This window comes from Phyllobates terribilis, unplaced genomic scaffold, assembly GCF_046119375.1.
Source record: "Phyllobates terribilis strain yellow unplaced genomic scaffold, ASM4611937v1 Scaffold_5__5_contigs__length_657084704, whole genome shotgun sequence".
NCBI classification, from domain to species: Eukaryota; Metazoa; Chordata; class Amphibia; order Anura; family Dendrobatidae; genus Phyllobates; species Phyllobates terribilis.
The window spans coordinates 171985015-172002967 of NW_027362765.1; the positions used below are offsets into that span (position 1 = coordinate 171985015).

A 17953-nucleotide genomic window follows, 5' to 3' on the forward strand; every position below is an offset into this window, starting at 1 on the left:
TACCGCACGAGGAACGGCGTAAAAATAAACTCTCGGGTTAGGGTTGTGCTAGGGTTAGGGTTGGGGTTGGGGTTAGGGTTAGGGTTGGGTTAGGGTTGAACTAGGGTTGGGTTAGGGTTAGAGTTGTAAAAAAAAAAAGAAAAGATGACGCTATGGCAACTAGTGTTGAGCGCAAGTGCTCGCTACTTGAGTTTGCATCAGGTGCTCGGGTATGCATTGATTATCGCGGGTGCTCGAGTGACATGCTCGAGTCTCCGCCCCATATGCTTCACGGGCAAAAAAAACTCGCGGGGATTGCCTGCCATGCACGAGCGATCCACGCATGTTTTTTTTGGGTGTCTAATAACCGTGAAACATGCGGGCGAGGACTCGAGCATGTCACTCGAGCACCCACGATACATGATGCATACCTGAGTATCCGATGCAAACTCAAGTAGCGAGCACTTGCGCTCAAGACTAATGACAACTTATTCAATATGATGACCTAATGTTATCAAATTCTGTGTCGTACCTCTGGGTTCAAAATGTTCACTATACCCCTTGATAAAATCCTTGAGGGGTGTAGTTTCCAAAATGAGGTCAGTTGTGGGGGGTTTCCACTATTTAGGCACATCAGGGGCTCTCCAAACGCGACATGGCGTCCGCTCTCGATTCCAGCCAATTTTGCGTTCAAAAAGTCACACAGTGCTCCTTCCCTTCTGAACTCTGCCGTGCGCTCAATCACTGTATTTTCCCCACATATGGGGTATTGGCGTACTCAGGAGAAATTGCACAAAAGTTTTTGGGGTCCATTTTCTCCTCTTACCGATGTGAAAATAAAAAAATTGGGGCTAAAACATCATTTTTGTGGAAAAAGTTTGATTTTTTTATTTTCACGGCTCCATGTTATAAACTTCTGTAAAGGACTTGGGGGTTCAGTGTGCTCACCACACATCTAGATAAGTTCGCTGAGGGGTCTAGTTTCCAAAATGGTGTCACTTGTGGGGGGTTTCCACTGTTTAGGTACATCAGGGGCACATCCGCTAATTATTCAAGCAAATTTTACATTCAAAAAGTCAAATGGTGCTCCTTCCCTTCTGAACCCTGCCGTATGCCCAAGCAGTGGTTTCCACTGTTTAGGCACATCAGGGGCTCCCCAAACGCAACATGACGTCCGCTAATTATTCAAGCAAATTTTACAATCAAAAAGTCTAAAAGTTATAAACTTCTGTGAAGTACCTGGGGGTTCAAGGTGCTCACCACAGATCTAGATAAGTTCCCTGAGGGGTCTAGTTTCCAAAATGGTGTCACTTGTGGGTGGTTTCCACTGTTTAGGCACATCAGGGGCTCCCCAAATGCAACATGTCATCCGCTAATTATTCAAGCAAATTTTACATTCAAAAACTCAAATGGCGCTCCTTCCCTTCCGAACCCTGCCATGTACCCAAACAGTGTTTTTTCCCCACATATGGGGTATCTGAGTGCCCAGGGGAAATTGCCCAACAAATTTTGGGGTCCATTTTTTCCTGTTACCCCTGCGAAAATAAAAAAAATTGGGTCTAAAGTAACATTTTTGTGAAAAAAGTTAAATGTTCATTTTTTTCTTCCACATTCCAAAAATTTCTGTAAAGCACCTGAAGGGTTAATAAAGTTCTTGAATGTGGTTTTGAGCACCTTGAGGGGTGCAGTTTTTAGAATGGTGTCACTTTTGGGTATTTTCTGTCATAAAGACCTCTCAAAGTGACTTCAAATGTGATGTGGTCCCTAAAAAAATGGTTTTGTAAATTTTGTTGGAAAAATGAGAAATCGGTGGTCAACTTTTAACCCTTATAGCTCCCTAATAAAAAAAATATTTGGTTCCAAAATTATGCTGATGTAAAGTAGACATGTGGGAAATGTTATTTATTAACTATTTTGTGTGACATATCTCTCTGATTTAAGGGCATAAAAATTACAATTTTGAAAATTGCAAAATTTTCAAAATTTTTGCCAAATTTCCATTTTTTTCACAAATAAACGCAAGTGATATTGAAGACATTTTACCACAATCATGAAGTACAATATGTCACGAAAAAACTTTCTCAGAATCAGGGGGATCTGTTGAAGTGTTCCTGAGTAATTACCTCATAAAGTGACAGTGGTCAGAATTGTAAAAATTGGCCTGGTCATTAACGTGCAGACCACCTTGGGTTGTAAAGGGGTTAATATTACATAAATTGTATAAAGTTTATTAAGTATAATTAATATAAAAATGAGCAAAGGGAAAATACCACAATAAGATTAAAAAATGTACATATAGTGGGGAAAAAAAGTATTTAGTCAGCCACCAATTGTGCAAGTTCTCCCACTTAAAAAAATGAGTGAGGCCTGTAATTGACATCATAGGTAGACCTCAACTATGAGAGACAAAATGAGAAAACAAATCCTGAAAATCACATTGTTTGATTTGGAAAGAAATTATTTTCAAATTTTAGTGGAAAATAAGTATTTGGTATGTTGGCCCATTCCTCCATGCAGATCTCCGCTAGAGCAGTGATGTTTTGGGGCTGTCGCTGGGCAACACAGACTTTCAACTCCCTCCAAAGGTTTTCTATAGGGTTTAGATCTGGAGACTGGCTAGGCCACTCCAAGACTTTGAAATGCTTCTTACGAAACCACTCCTTCATTGCCCTGGCGGTGTGCTTGGGATCATTGTCTTGCTGAAAGACCCAGCCACGTTTCATCTTCAATGCCCTTGCTGATGGAAGGGGGTTTGCACTCAAAATCTCACGATACATGGCCTAATTCATTCTTTCATGTACACGGATCAGTCGTCCTGGCCCCTTGGCAGAGAAACAGCCCCAAAGCATGATGTTGCTACCCCCATGCTTCACAGTAGGTATGGTGTTCTTTGGATGCAACTCAGCATTTTTTCTCCTTCAAACACGATGAGTTGTGTTTCTACCAAACAGTTCTACTTTGGTTTCAGCTGACCATATGACATTCTCCCAATACTCTTCTGGATCATCCAAATGTTCTCTAGCAAACTTCAGATGGGCCCGGACATGTAATGGCTTAAGCAGGGGGACACGTCTGACACTGCAGGATCTGAGTCCCTGGCGGCCTAGTGTGTTACTGATGGTAACCTGTCTAACGTTGGACCCAGTTCTCTGCAGGTCGTTCACTAAGTCCCCCCGTATGGTTCTGTGATTTTTGCTCACCGTTCTTGAGATCATTTTGACCCCACGGGGTGAGATCGTGTGTGGAGCCCCAGATCGAGGGAGATTATCAGTGGTCTTGTATGTCTTCCATTTTCTAATTATTGCTCACACAGTTAATTTCTTCATACCAAGCTGCTTGCCCGCCTGGTGCAGGGCTACAATTTTGTTTCTGATGTCCTTCGACAGCTCTTTGGTCAGCAGCAAAGTGGAGTTTGGAGTGTGACTGTTTGAGGTTGTGGACAGGTGTCTTATACTGATAACAAGTTCAAATAGGTGCCAGTACTACAGGTAATGAGTGGAGGACAGAGGAGCCTCTTAAAGAAGAAGTTACAGGTCTGTGAGAGCCAGAAATCTTGCTTGTTTGTAATTGACCAAATACTTATTTTCCACCAAAATGTGAAAACAATTCTTTCCAAATCAGACAATGTGATTTTCAGGGTTTGTTTTCTCATTTTGTCTCTCATAGTTGAGGTCTACCTATGATGTCAATTACAGGCCTCTCTCATCTTTTTAAGTGGGAGAACTTGCACAATTCGTGGCTGACTAAATACTTTTTTTTCCCCACTGTATGGTTATAGGACAATGGTTATTAGTGGATAAATGGACCGTGTCCCTATATCATAACATGATGTAAATAACTAGGTATATATACTGTATACATTGAATTTTTTGGGTTATGTACAGTTATATGAAAAAGTTTGGGCACCCCTATTAATCTTAAGCTTAATGTTTTATAAAAATTGGTGTTTTTGCAACAGCTATTTCAGTTTGATATATGTAATAACTGTTGGACACAGTAATGTTTCGGCCTTGAAATGAGGTTTATTGGACTAACAGAAAATGTGCAATCTGCATTCAAACAAAATTTGACAGGTGCATAAGTATGGGCACCCTTATCATTTTCTTGTTTTAAATACTCCTACCTACTTTTTCTGACTTACTAAAGCACTTTTTTTGGTTTTGTAACCTCATTGAGCTTTGAACTTCATAGCCTGGTGTATGCAATCATGAGAAAAGCTACTTAAAGTGGCCACTTGCAAGTTGTTCTCCTGTTTGAATCTCCTCTGAAGAGTGGCATCATGGGCTCCTCAAAACAACTGTCAAATGATCTGAAAACAAAGATTATTCAACATAGTTGTTCAGGGGAAGGATACAAAAAGCTGTCTCAGAGATTTAACCTGTCAGTTTCCACTGTGAGGAACATAGTAAGGAAATGGAAGAACACAGGGACAGTTCTTGTTAAGGCCAGAAGTGGCAGGCCAAGAAAAACATCAGAAAGGCAGAGAAGAAGAATGGTGAGATCAGTCAAGGACAATCCTCAGACCACCTCCAGAGAGCTGCAGCATCAACTTGCTGCAGATGGTGTCACTGTGCATCGGTCAACTATACAACGCACTTTGCACAAGGAGAAGCTGTATGGGAGAGTGATGCGAAAGAAGCCGTTTCTGCAAGCACGCCACAAACAGAGTCGGTTGAGTTATGCAAAAGCACATTTGGAGAAGCCAATTTCTTTTTGGAAGAAGGTCCTGTGGACTGATGAAACCAAGATTGAGTTGTTTGGTCATACAAAAAGGCATTATGCATGGCGGCAAAAAAACACAGCATTCCAAGAAAAACACTTGCTACCCACAGTAAAATTTGGTGGAGGTTCCATCATGCTTTGGGACTGTGTGGCCAATGCCGGCACCGGGAATCTTGTTAAAGTTGAGTGACGCATGGATTCGACTCAGTATCAGCAGATTCTTGACAATAATGTTCAAGAATCAGTGATAAAGTTGAAGTTACGCAGGGGATGGATCTTTCAGCAAGACAATGATCCAAAACACCGCTCCAAATCTACTCAGGCATTCATTGCAGAGGAACAATTACAATGTTCTGGAATGGCCAACCCAGTCCCCAGACCTGAATATCATTGAACATCTGTGGGATCATTCGAAGAGGGCTGTCCATGCTCGGCGACCATCAAACTTAACTGAACTGGAATTGTTTTGTAAAGAGGAATGGTCAAAAATACCTTCATCCAGGATCCAGGAACTCATTAAAAGCTACAGGAAGCGACTAGAGGCTGTTATTTTTGCAAAAGGAGGATCTACTAAATATTAATGTCACTTTTCTGGTGAGGTGCCCATACTTATGCACCTGTCAAATTTTGTTTGAATGCAGATTGCACATTTTCTGTTAGTACAATAAACCTCATTTCAAGGCAGAAACATTACTGTGTCCAACAGTTCTTACATATATCAAACTGAAATAGCTGTTGCAAAAACACCAATTTTTATAAAACAATAAGCTTAAGATTAATAGGGGTGCCCAAACTTTTTCATATAACTGTATCTTATTTGTAGGTTTCAAGTATGCTAGCTGGCCAATGTCTAGATTGTATAAGGTATTTAAATATGTCTGTTGCTCCTTAGCTCCCCTCATCATTCCAACCATTTCTTAGCACACTTCTTTTTTATGTGCAAGTCAGGTTTGTGAAAAGGATTTGTACTGCATGGACTGGGCAGTAAAAATGATGCAGAGAATTACTAAAGTTTTTAGCACTCAGCAAGAGAGAAAAACCTTCCTGCAGAATGTAGAAAACTCTTTTGCCCGTGTTATCATGGATTTGCTTCAATCAGTCATCTCAAGTAAGTGACCCTTTTTCTGTTCTCCTCACAGACCTAAGATGTTGGATTAGTAATTGTTTTAACTAACATCTATTACCCCCAAGCCCTTATATTCCTCCTACAGAAAGCCAGTGGCCATTAGGCTTTGTGCCCACGATGCGTTTTTTAAGCGTTTCCGCAGTGGCAAAAACGCTGCAGAAACGCTTAAAAAACGCTTGTAGAAGGCCTGCCATGTTCCCCAATGATAATCCGCATGTGCTGTGCACATGCTGCGGAAATTTCCGCTGCGGATTATCATTGCGGAAAAAAACGCAGCACTACCAATTATTTTGCGGAAAAGCTGCGTTTTCGCCGCCATTGACTTGCATTGGAATGCATGGATTCTTCATCACTGCATCTGTACTCTCCTCCGGACCCGGGTACCATAGAACCTGTGAAAAAAAAAGAATAAAATAAAAAATAAATATTATATTTACCTTCTGATGGCCCGCGGTGTGCTTGTCTTCGCTTGCCGGCAGATCGCGGTGGACTGAAGGACCTGCGCTGACGTCATTTAGTCATGTGACGGCAGGTCCTTCAGTGTACCGCTAGCTGCCGGCAAGCCAGGACGGATCGAATAAAGACTGCGGGGGCCATCAGAAGGTAAGTATATTTTTATTTTTTTATTTTTTACCATTCTTTTGGGTAACACTATATAAATCCATGCCTTTTGCATGGATTTATATAGTGTGACCAAGTTGTCAAGCACTTTCCAAGTGATGCTAAAATCGCTTGGAAAGCGCTTGTCAACCCGCATCCGGAAATGCATGTGAAGAACGCTTCACATCCGCTTGTCCCTGGCAGGAAAAACCCATGTACAATCCGCATACGTTTTTTCTACCAGGGAGATGCAGAAACGCTCAGGAAAAAATCCGGAGCATTTCTGCATCGTGGGCACATAGCCTTAGGCTACGTTCCCTCGATGAGTTTTCGGTGAGTTTTTGATGTTGTAAATTTTCTGCAGTATTTCTGCACCTACTAGATAAATTAAGTTACTTGCATTTTTTCTTTACATTTTTATCGCTGTGTTTTTTTTCTCTTTTTGGTACGTTATGTTTTAAGTGTTTTTCATACTTCCTAGTATTTGGCTTAGACAAAACTTTATTGATACAGTCATGTGTGCATTACATGTGTTTTATGCCTGCAGATTTTACACATCTAATGCAATCCTGCAATCTGCACATAAAACTCAGCGTACCCACAAGAGAAATTGACATGATGCAGATTTTAAACACGCACTGCAAGATGACATTTTTTATAAATCCCATCCACTATTTGCTGGAACTGTAATATGCTGTGAAAATAAGCAACATCAAAAACGCAGCAAAAAAATCATCATGGGAACTTAACCTTAGAGTTTTATCAAATTCTGCCTATCCATAATGTTGAAACTTTCCCATATACCGTTTTTTTCGGACTATAAGACGCACCGGACCATAAGACGCACCTAGGTTTTAGAGGAGGAAAATAAAAAAATAAAAATTTAAGCAAAAAATGTGGTCATGGTGCACTTTTAAGGGGGAGTGGGTCTTCTGCTGACACTGGTATAGGGGTAATGTCCCCCAATTCTGACAATATCCTGGTATGCATGGCACCCCTCATCCCTATCCTGGTATGCATGGCATCCCTCATACCTATCCTGATATGCATGGCATCCATCATCCCTGTCCTGGTATGCATGGCACCCCTCATCCCTGTCCTGGTATGCATGGCACCCCTAATCCCTGTCCTAGTATGCATGGCACCTCTAATCCCTGTCCTGGTATGCATGGCACCCCGAATCCCTGTCCTGGTATGCATGGCACCCCTAATCCCTGTCCTAGTATGCATGGCACCTCTCATCCCTGTCCTGGTATGCATGGCACCCCGAATCCCTGTCCTGGTATGCATGGCACCCCTAATCCCTGTCCTAGTATGCATGGTCCCCCTAATCCCCATCAGGCTGCACATTAAAAAAAAATAAACACTCCTACTCACCTTTCCTCTCTCCTCTAGCCCTGCGTCCGGTCTGCCTGCACTGTTCTCTCCATGTGAGCCGCGCATGACATCACTGCCATGCGCGGCTCACAAGGAGAGATCAGCTGCCGGAAGTCACTGCTTCCCACGCCGGGTCTGTGTGCGCGGGGAGCAGTGACTTCACTCTCCTTCATAGCCGGCAGCAGCCGCAGCGCGGCTACACTGTATACTGCTATTAAGGAGCATGAATATTCAGTGAATATTCATTCTCTTTAGCAGCGGGGACAGTGTAGGCTGCCGCAGGCGGCTGCTGCCTCCTGGGCCCCGCTCCTCCACCCATACCGCTCCCCCCACACCACACATAAATATACACCCCCCCCCCCCAACATTCGGACCATAAGACGCATCCCCCATATTCCTCCAAAATTTTTGAGGAGAAAAGTGCGTCTTATGGTCCGAAAAATACGGTGTGTAAAGTGGGAATGGCCACTATTAAGACCACTGAAATAAATGAAAAGCATAACAATATACACATTATACAGTTATATGAAAAAGTTTGGGCACCCCTATTAATCTTAAGCTTATTGTTTTATAAAAATTGGTGTTTTTGCAACAGCTATTTCAGTTTGATATATGTAATAACTGTTGGACACAGTAATGTTTCTGCCTTGAAATGAGGTTTATTGTACTAACAGAAAATGTGCAATCTGCATTCAAACAAAATTTGACAGGTGCATAAGTATGGGCACCTCACCAGAAAAGTGATATTAATATTTAGTAGATCCTCCTTTTGCAAAAATAACAGCCTCTAGTTGCTTCCTGTAGCTTTTAATGAGTTCCTGGATCCTGGATGAAGGTATTTTTGACCATTCCTCTTTACAAAACAATTCCAGTTCAGTTAAGTTTGATGGTCGCCGAGCATGGACAGCCCTCTTCAAATGATCCCACAGATGTTCAATGATATTCAGGTCTGGGGACTGGGATGGCTATTCCAGAACATTGTAATTGTTCCTCTGCATGAATGCCTGAGTAGATTTGGAGCGGTGTTTTGGATCATTGTCTTGCTGAAAGATCCATCCCCTGCGTAACTTCAACTTTATCACTGATTCTTGAACATTATTGTCAAGAATCTGCTGATACTGAGTCGAATCCATGCGTCCCTCAACTTTAACAAGATTCCCGGTGCCGGCATTGGCCACACAGCCCCAAAGCATGATGGAACCTCCACCAAATTTTACTGTGGGTAGCAAGTGTTTTTCTTGGAATGCTCTGTTTTTTTGCCGCCATGCATAATGCCTTTTTGTATGACCAAACAACTCAATCTTGGTTTCATTAGTCAACAGGACCTTCTTCCAAAAAGAAATTGGCTTCTCCAAATGTGCTTTTGCATACCTCAGCCGACTCTGTTTGTGGCGTGCTTGCAGAAACGGCTTCTTTCGCATCACTCTCCCATACAGCTTCTCCTTGTGCAAAGTGCGTTGTATAGTTGACCGATGCACAGTGACACCATCTGCAGCAAGTTGATGCTGCAGCTCTCTGGAGGTGGTCTGAGGATTGTCCTTGACTGATCTCACCATTCTTCTTCTCTGCCTTTCTGATGTTTTTCTTGGCCTGCCACTAATGGCCTTAACAAGAACTGTCCCTGTGTTCTTCCATTTCCTTACTATGTTCCTCACAGTGGAAACTGACAGGTTAAATCTCTGAGACAGCTTTTTGTATCCTTCCGCTGAACAACTATGTTGAATAATCTTTGTTTTCAGATCATTTGACAGTTGTTTTGAGGAGCCCATGATGCCACTCTTCAGAGGAGATTCAAACAGGAGAACAACTTGCAAGTGGCCACTTTAAGTAGCTTTTCTCATGATTGCATACACCTGGCTATGAAGTTCAAAGCTCAATGAGGTTACAAAACCAAAAAAAGTGCTTTAGTAAGTCAGTAAAAAGTAGGTAGGAGTATTTAAAACAAGAAAATGATAAGGGTGCCCATACTTATGCACCTGTCAAATTTGTTTGAATGCAGATTGCACATTTTCTGTTAGTACAATAAACCTCATTTCAAGGCAGAAACATTACTGTGTCCAACAGTTATTACATATATCAAACTGAAATAGCTGTTGCAAAAACACCAATTTGTCGGTCGACCATGACAGCACCACGAGAGAGGGAATCCGCCCACCAAGGACAGGAAACCTACAGGCTTAAAAGGGGGCGGCCCTCCCTCTCGCCTCAGTTTGGTTTCCTGTCCTTGATGGAGGAAGCCGGTCGCAGGCGAAAGAACGTGGATGGCGACGGCTGTTGATCCTGTGCCCCTGTCTGGGGACGGCAGCTCCAGCGTTGGCCTATGCTCGTGCGCCCCTATATGGGAGAGGCACAGCATCCTGAGCACTGGGGGTTCCTTTTGCAGTGGGGCTGCGCCCCTGTCTGGGGTGGCATCCCCTTTTCTGCCTCAAGCCAGGTGCGCCTCCCTTGGGAGTGTAGGCCCTGGCTGAGCCCCAAAAGTGCGGTGGGGTCTGCATCCCGAGTGGGGCTGGCAGCCCACCATCACCCTCTGTAAGTATGGGGAGGGGGGGCGAGGGCCAAGGCGATTGTGTCCCCTCGCCCTGCCCTGGGTGAACGCAGCTCGGTGCATCGCTAAAGCGCGGCTTACCTGAGGGAGCGCTGACAGCATGCGTCCTTGCGCGAAGCTCGTGCGGCGCATACTTCCGGGTTTCGGTAAGTCGCGACCTGATGACGTCACCGCGACTCGGCGATCATGTGCCGGTGTCAAAAGAGCGCGAAATAAAAAAAAAAAAAATGGAAAAAGTGTGCTGATGCGCTGCTAGAGGGGAGGAGTCAATACCTATTTAAACTATCAGGTAACATGGCTCAGTGCTTCCCAAAGCTTCATTCTTTCATTATGAAGTCTGAAGGTGTCCAGTTGCAGCAGCAGCAGGGCGGCTGTCTGGGGAGCCCCAAAAAATGCATCGCGCACGTGGTTCTGGTAGCCGGTCCTCAGGAAAATGGAGCTCGGTGTCTAGGTCTGGTCACCATACCTCCGGTAGAACGGACGAATCTGCAGCCACTAGGGAAGGTCCCCCGGCTGAGAAGGGTCCTTCCTCCAATCCGGTACCAGCTGTTTTTTCTTCCTGAGCCGCCTGGGTAAGTGATCTTCGAGTAAGTTCACTTAGTAATATGGTATCCCTTCTCCCCTTCTAAATTTTAACAGGGGAAGAAATGTACCGCCAAGGCAAGGCATATACAGTGTGCGCTATGCGAGTCTCTTCTTCCTGACGGATACCCTAAAAAGCTATGTCAGTTATGCATAAACCAGACACTGGCTGAAGAGGGTCCTGCTCTAACTTCTGGTTTAAAAACCTTAGTTAAAACAGAGATTCACAAGGTCCTCTCCAAGAGAGTTAAAGAGAAAGTGAACTCGGACTGTGAGATCCCCTTAGTCTTGGATGACCCCCTATCCTCTCCCTATGAGTCGGATTCAGATAGTGCAGCCTTTTCCTCAGCTTCCTCCTCTGATAGTGGTGTGGGACAAAATTGCTTCCCCCTTGGTGAAGTGGACTGATTGATTAAAATGGTTCGGTCCACTATGGGCATCACAGAGGCCAGGCAGGAGAAGTCAGTCCAGGACGTTATGTTCGGGGGGCTGGGTCAAAGGAAGAGAAGGAGTTTTCCGTTGAACGAAAAGATTCAGGGCTTAATCCTTTGTGAATGGAAAAAAACGGAAAGGAAGGGCGCTCTACCTCCATTCTTCAAAAGGAAGTACCCCTTTGAGGAATCGGCCTCTTCCTCCTGGGAAAAAGCCCCCAAGATAGATGTGGCCATTTCCAAAGCCTCTAAGAGTTCCTCCCTTCCGTTTGATGATATGGGAGCTCTTAAAGACCCCCTGGATAGAAAGGCTGATTCTTTCCTTAGAGGGACCTGGGAGACTTCGGCGGGAGCCCTAAAACCCGCGGTGGCAGCTACTTGTACCGCCAGGTCCCTAATGATCTGGCTGGACCAGCTTGAAGCCCATCTTAAAAACAATACCCCCAGGAAGGAAATCTTGGTGGACATGTCTCTTCTTCAGGGGGCGGCAGCCTTTCTAGCGGACGCATCGGCAGATTCTGTCAGATTAGCAGCAAGGTCGGCCGCCATGTCTAACTCGGCCCGGAGAGCCTTGTGGCTAAAATGTTGGCCGGGGGACATTCATGTGAGGACAAGACTCTGCGCTATCCCTTGTGAAGGGGAACATCTTTTTGGGTCGGTTCTGGATGAGCTACTGGATAGAGCAAGTGACACAAAAAGGGGCTTTCCTAACCTATCTGCCCCCACGTACAAACGTCCTTTTCAGAAAAGAAGGTTTCTACGTAATAAGCGCCAGAAGGGTCAGGATAAATGGGAAGACCGTAGACCGAAAGGTAAAGGGCTCCTGTTCGGATCCTCTTCTGCTAGCCAAGGCCCCCGAAAACCGAGCCAATGACTCGCGGCCCAGGTAGGCGGTAGGTTATTGGGCTTCTTATCTGCCTGGACAAATATTTCTTCTAATAATTGGATCCTTGGTCTGGTAGGTTCCTTCCTGAGACTCGACTTTCAGCGAGTCCCTCGTGGGAGGTTCGTCCTGACCCCAAACCGGTCCTCAACACGGGAGCAGATGGCCCTACAAGTGGAGGTCCTGAATCTGGTCCATAAGGCCGTCTTAGTGGAGGTCCCGATAGCAGAAAAGGGACTGGGGTTCTACTCACCGTTATTTTTGGTCACTAAACCTGACGGATCCTTTAGGTGTATTATTAACCTTAAGGCCCTGAATAAATTTTTGTTAATTCCCACCTTTAAAATGGAGTCCATTAAGTCTACTATAAAACTATTGTTTTCTTGCTGTCACATGGTAGTTTTGGATCTAAAGGACGCATATTACCATATACCTATACACAGAAGCTTCCAAAAATACCTTAGAGTGGCCTTGGTCATAGGGGATGAAATCAAACATTTCCAATTTGCGGCCTTGCCATTCGGTCTCACTATAGCCCCTAGAGCAGTGGTCGGCAAACTTTTTTGCACCAGGGACCGGCTTTAAGCAAGACCAGTTTTCAATGGCCCGGTGGGGGCGGGGCTTTGGTCATATGTGGGTGGGGTTATGGAGGGGTGGAGCTTAGTGCATACTTATCATATAATTATGACATTTATAATGAGAATGTGATTCAACTTACCATAGGTTCAGAATGAGTGGGAGCACCAGGCTTGTTTCCCTGGATCAGTGGGAGCACTGGGCTTGTTTTCCTGCAACAAGATGGTCCCATCTAGGTCCCATCTGATGATGATGACCACTACTGCTGCTACTGGACACAGCCACTGCTGCTATGAATTTTCACTGTTATTTGCTTTTTTCACTTTAACCAGAAAATCTGCTGCTGGGCCGCACGACACCAGAACACAGCTACAGGAGTCATAAGGGTGGGACACCTGACGTCATATCTAGCTGCCCATTAGCATCCAGAGCCCCTCCCCCTCCAACTCGCAGCTAGCAGGAGGGGAAGGAGCACTGGACACACATGACCTGCTTGTCCCTGCACCTGCCTGAGCACATTCTGCGAGTAGGGCCGCATGGCTAATTATCTATTCACTGCTAGTCCCTCCTCCTCTTTTCTTATAGGCTACTGATCACATGCTGGCTTTCTCCCTGCTGATCCTCTACAACTGTCAGCGGCGCCGCGGACCGGCTGAAAAACCCCAACGGCCCGGTCCTGGTCCGCGGACCGGCGGTTGGGGACCTCTGCCCTAGAGTATTTACGAAGGTGATAGCGGAGGTGATGGCTCATGTACGGTAACATAATGTGTTAATTATCCCTTACTTAGATGATTTTTTGATCATTGGGGACTCAGCCTCTCAATGTGTCTCCCATCTTAAATTGGTCTCCTCTATTCTGGAAGACCTGGGCTGGATTCTAAATCTGGAGAACTCCAGGGTAGTCCCTTCGAGAGTAGAGCAGTTCCTAGGTATCATGCTAGACTCAGACCTCCAGATGTGTTTCCTTCCAGAAGCCAAAAAACAGAAGGTCAAAAGGCTGGTGGAAGGAGCTCTTGCGAACCCGGTCATGTCCCTTAGGGCTGCAATGTCCTTACTTGGTACCCTAATATCTTGTTTGCCGGGGGTAATGTGGGCACAATACCACTCCAGAGTTTTACAGTGGGACGTCCTACAGAATGAGGTCTCGTTACGTGGGCACTTGGAGAGACGGATGTTCTTATCTCCTCGGTCTATTGACTCTCTACTGTGGTGGGTGAATTTAGAAAACTTATCTCAAGGAGTTCCCTGGGTGGTCAGAATATCTGAAATAATTACAACTGACGCAAGTCTACATGGGTGGGGAGCTCACTTGGGGGATATTATTGCCCAGGGGTTCTGGTCAGACGCTGAGAGAGCTCTTTCCTCTAATACCAGGGAACTACTGGCAGTTGATAGGGCTGTTAATCATTTCTTACCATTCCTTCACAATAAGAACATTAGGATCCTGTCCGATAATAATATAGCAGTAGCTTATATTAACCATCAGGAGGGTACTCGTGCTGGATCGCTAATGAGAGTGGCGGATCATCTCTTTCAGATCTCGGAACGCCATCTCCTCTCTTTGACAGCCCTCCACATCAAAGGGAAAGAAAATTCAAAGGCAGACTTCTTAAGCCGTCATTTTTTAAGGCAAGGCGAATGGGAACTAAAACAGGACATTTTTTCCCTATTAGTCTGGAAATGGGGTCTTCCGGTGGTGGATCTCTTCGCCACAAAGCAAAACCGGAAGACAAAGGTTTTTTGCTCCCTAGATCCGAGAGAAAGGCCCCTGACAATAGACGCTCTCCAAATCCCTTGGAACTTCAGTCTGGCCTATGCCTTCCCACCGTTAAACCTTCTGCCTATGGTGCTAAGAAAGATCAGAGAGGACAAGGCAAGGGTCCTCTTGATCGCCCCCTTTTGGCCCAAAAGGCCCTGGTTCTCATGCCTGAGGAACATGTCCATCTCGGACCCTTGGGTCCTGCCCGAAGTTCCGGATCTCCTCAGCCAGGGTCCAGTGCTCCATCCGCGAGCTCCGGGCCTCCACTTGATGGCGTGGAATTTGAGAGGTCCCTGCTAGAACTAAAAGGGTTTTCCCAGAGTCTAGTATCTACTTTATTACGTAGTAGAAAGCCTGTCACTACCAAAATTTATGCAAAAATTTGGAACAAGTTTTTATCCTTTTCTAAATCTTCAGTGGATAAGGGAGCGCCAGTTGGGAAGATTTTAGAGTTCCTACAAAGGGGCTTTGAGCTGGGGTTAGCAACGAGCACCTTGAAGGTCCAAGTGTCGGCACTAGGTGCTCTCTATAACTGTGTCCTCGCAGAAAACTATTGGATTTCCCGCTTTATAAAAGCAGTAGGTAGGTCCAGGCCGGTTACCAAAACTAATGTCGTTCCATGGGACCTAAACCTGGTTCTGAAAGCTTTAGCTGGGTCACCCTTTGAGCCGATAGATTCTGTATCCCTGAGATCTATTGCCCTCAAAACAGCGCTTCTTGTAGCCCTAACATCTGCTAGGAGGATTGGTGATATTCAGGCTCTGTCCTCTGGCCCTCCCTTCACCCAGGTCCTGGACAACAGAATAATTCTTAGAGCAGATCCAGCATACTTGCCTAAGGTAGCTTCCCGGTTTCATAGACTTCAGGAAGTAATATTACCCTCTTTTTGCCCGAACCCTAGTAATCAGAGAGAAGCAGATTTCCATGCTTTAGATGTGAGAAGGTGTGTGGTTAGGTACCTTGCTGTCACTCAGCCCTTTAGAAGAGATAGTTCCTTGTTTATCTCCTATCAGGGGGTTAGGAAGGGGCTTAAGGTCTCTAGATCCACCATAGCTAGATGGATTAGGGAGGCCATTACGCTAGCCTATGTATCCAGCGGAGAGGAAGCACCGCGTGGCCTGAAAGCTCACTCTACCCGGGCGGTGGCAACCTCATCGGCAGAGAGGTCTGGCATCTCGATGGAGGACATATGTAAGGCAGCTACCTGGTCTTCTCCATCTACCTTCTATAAGCACTATAGACTAGATCTGGGTGCTTCATCTGACCTCACATTTGGGAGAAGGGTGCTCCAAGCGGTGGTCCCTCCCTAGAATCTCTCTGCAATTCTCTCGTGGTGCTGTCATGGTCGACCGATAAAGAGATTAGTTACTTACCGGTAACGGGATTTCTCGGAGACCATGACAGCACCCTTATATTCCCTCCCTTCACCCCTTTTTGGGAGCACTTATCTGTTTTCATTCTTTATTTTCACACATTAGTGTTGTAAGAAAATGTATATACTGTTTGTTTCATGATTATGTTGCTATGTCTACTACCCGGGCGGTCCTCTCAATGCTCTGTAATCCAAACTGAGGCGAGAGGGAGGGCCGCCCTCTTTTAAGCCTGTAGGTTTCCTGTCCTTGGTGGGCGGATTCCCTCTCTCGTGGTGCTGTCATGGTCTCCGAGAAATCCCGTTACCGGTAAGTAACTAATCTCTTTTTATAAAACATTAAGCTTAAGATTAATAGGGGTGCCCAAACTTTTTCATATAACTGTATAAACAATAATGCTATCATCTCTCCTTGCCTTTATTTCTAATGAATGTTAGAGCCAGAGTCAAGAAGCTCCTGGGCCCTAATGCAAAATCAGTAAAACACTTATAATACTGGTGTATTCCGGAGCCCACAATCCTTTAAGAACACAAGTGAAAAGAAAAAATTCTCTAACTTTTAATGTCTACGTGTTCCAAAACCAATTATCATCATAAAATACCTATATTTTAAAGTTGAACATTTTTCCATATCAGTTGGGTAGGGGATAACCTCCTGATCGCTGGGTCTAAAGTTAGCTGCACTCAGTGGGTCTTCGGCACTTCCATAAGAATGAATGCTGTGCGCATGATTGACCTCCGCCCCATTCACATGAGGCGTTTTTCGGGATCGATGGTGTTCCCAGCTGTCGGGACCACAGGGAAGTTATCTCACCAATAGTGTATAACTTGCAAATTTAAGAAAATCTCTTTACATTATATATACACTCCCAGTACTCAAGATTTTATTTTTTTGCAGGGGGACGAAATGAAGACGACAGTGGCTTTCTAAATCTATTCCATCTGATCAATGCTCAGGCAAACTTCCACAAAGAGGTCCTCTATTTGACACTCAACTCTACTTCTGTCTGAGAGAAAACTGGAGATATCCTGACATGTTCTTAAAATAAAAGGTTCTTAGAGTTTCCAGCAGTTGTAATGTGATGGTGACATTGCTGCTTATGCTGGACAACGAACAGTATGACAGAATGTAGAGACATGCATATAAGCATGATATTTACCGTTATACCAATATAGGGTATGTGAATAACTACTATCAATCCTATGATAGTAGCTGGAGGCACAAAATATTTTATTTTTAATATTCTCTAGCTAACTTTTACTCAGTGCAAAATTTTAAACCCTTCCCTATATTAGGAAATTTTATCTTTACATTTACTTTAAATGCACCAATATTTTAATAATTAATAGCGAGTTGTCTATTTAGGTAACTTCTATTCAGAATTTCTTTAATTTTAGAATTTAGGGTTTTTTTCCAAGTAGTTTTTCATATAGGCATTTCAGTTACACTGATTAATAGAATGGTAAATTTACAATGAATACAAAGCTTATGAGTATTTATTAATGGTGCTATGTCAATGGCAGTGTTATTCTGCTCTTTTCAGTGTCATTTGGTTGCTGAACTACTTCATTTGCACAGTACAAATAGCCTGCATTTAATCATAAGTATAGTAATATATAGCTATATGAATGTATGCGTATTATCACTTTCAGAAATAATTTATGCTTTGTTAATGGAGACAAAATAAAGACTATGAAACGTTCTAATGTACCGTAATTTTTTTCATTTACTGATGACTTTGGTATAATTCTGTAGTAAAAAGGATACATTTTATAAGATATCATAGAAAATAGTGTACATATACAACTTAAGGCAGCAGTTAAAAAAGGCAAATAAAACGTACTCTTATTCTTCAAAGATATGAGGGTTTACATAAATTTATATATTTCAGAAAACCCAATCCATAATTTGGAGGTAAATAATATTTTGCTGCATTTCATTTAGTTGTGAAACACTTAGCAGATACAGCTATGTCAGACTAAAGCCTTATCCACACATCAGTA

General features: G+C 44.1%; 1 protein-coding gene across 1 annotated transcript in view; it reads left to right on the top strand.

The window, feature by feature from the left end:
- FBXO47 (F-box protein 47) overlaps positions 1-17620 on the top strand; it is a 139137-nt gene extending 121517 nt beyond the window's left edge. Inside the window, exons 9-10 of the mRNA XM_073681116.1 lie at positions 5650-5809; positions 16848-17620. Coding sequence (XP_073537217.1) covers positions 5650-5809; positions 16848-16960 — 273 coding nt within the window. The 3' untranslated portion in view covers positions 16961-17620. The remainder of the gene's footprint in view (positions 1-5649; positions 5810-16847) is intronic.
- Positions 17621-17953: the final 333 nt, after the last annotated feature.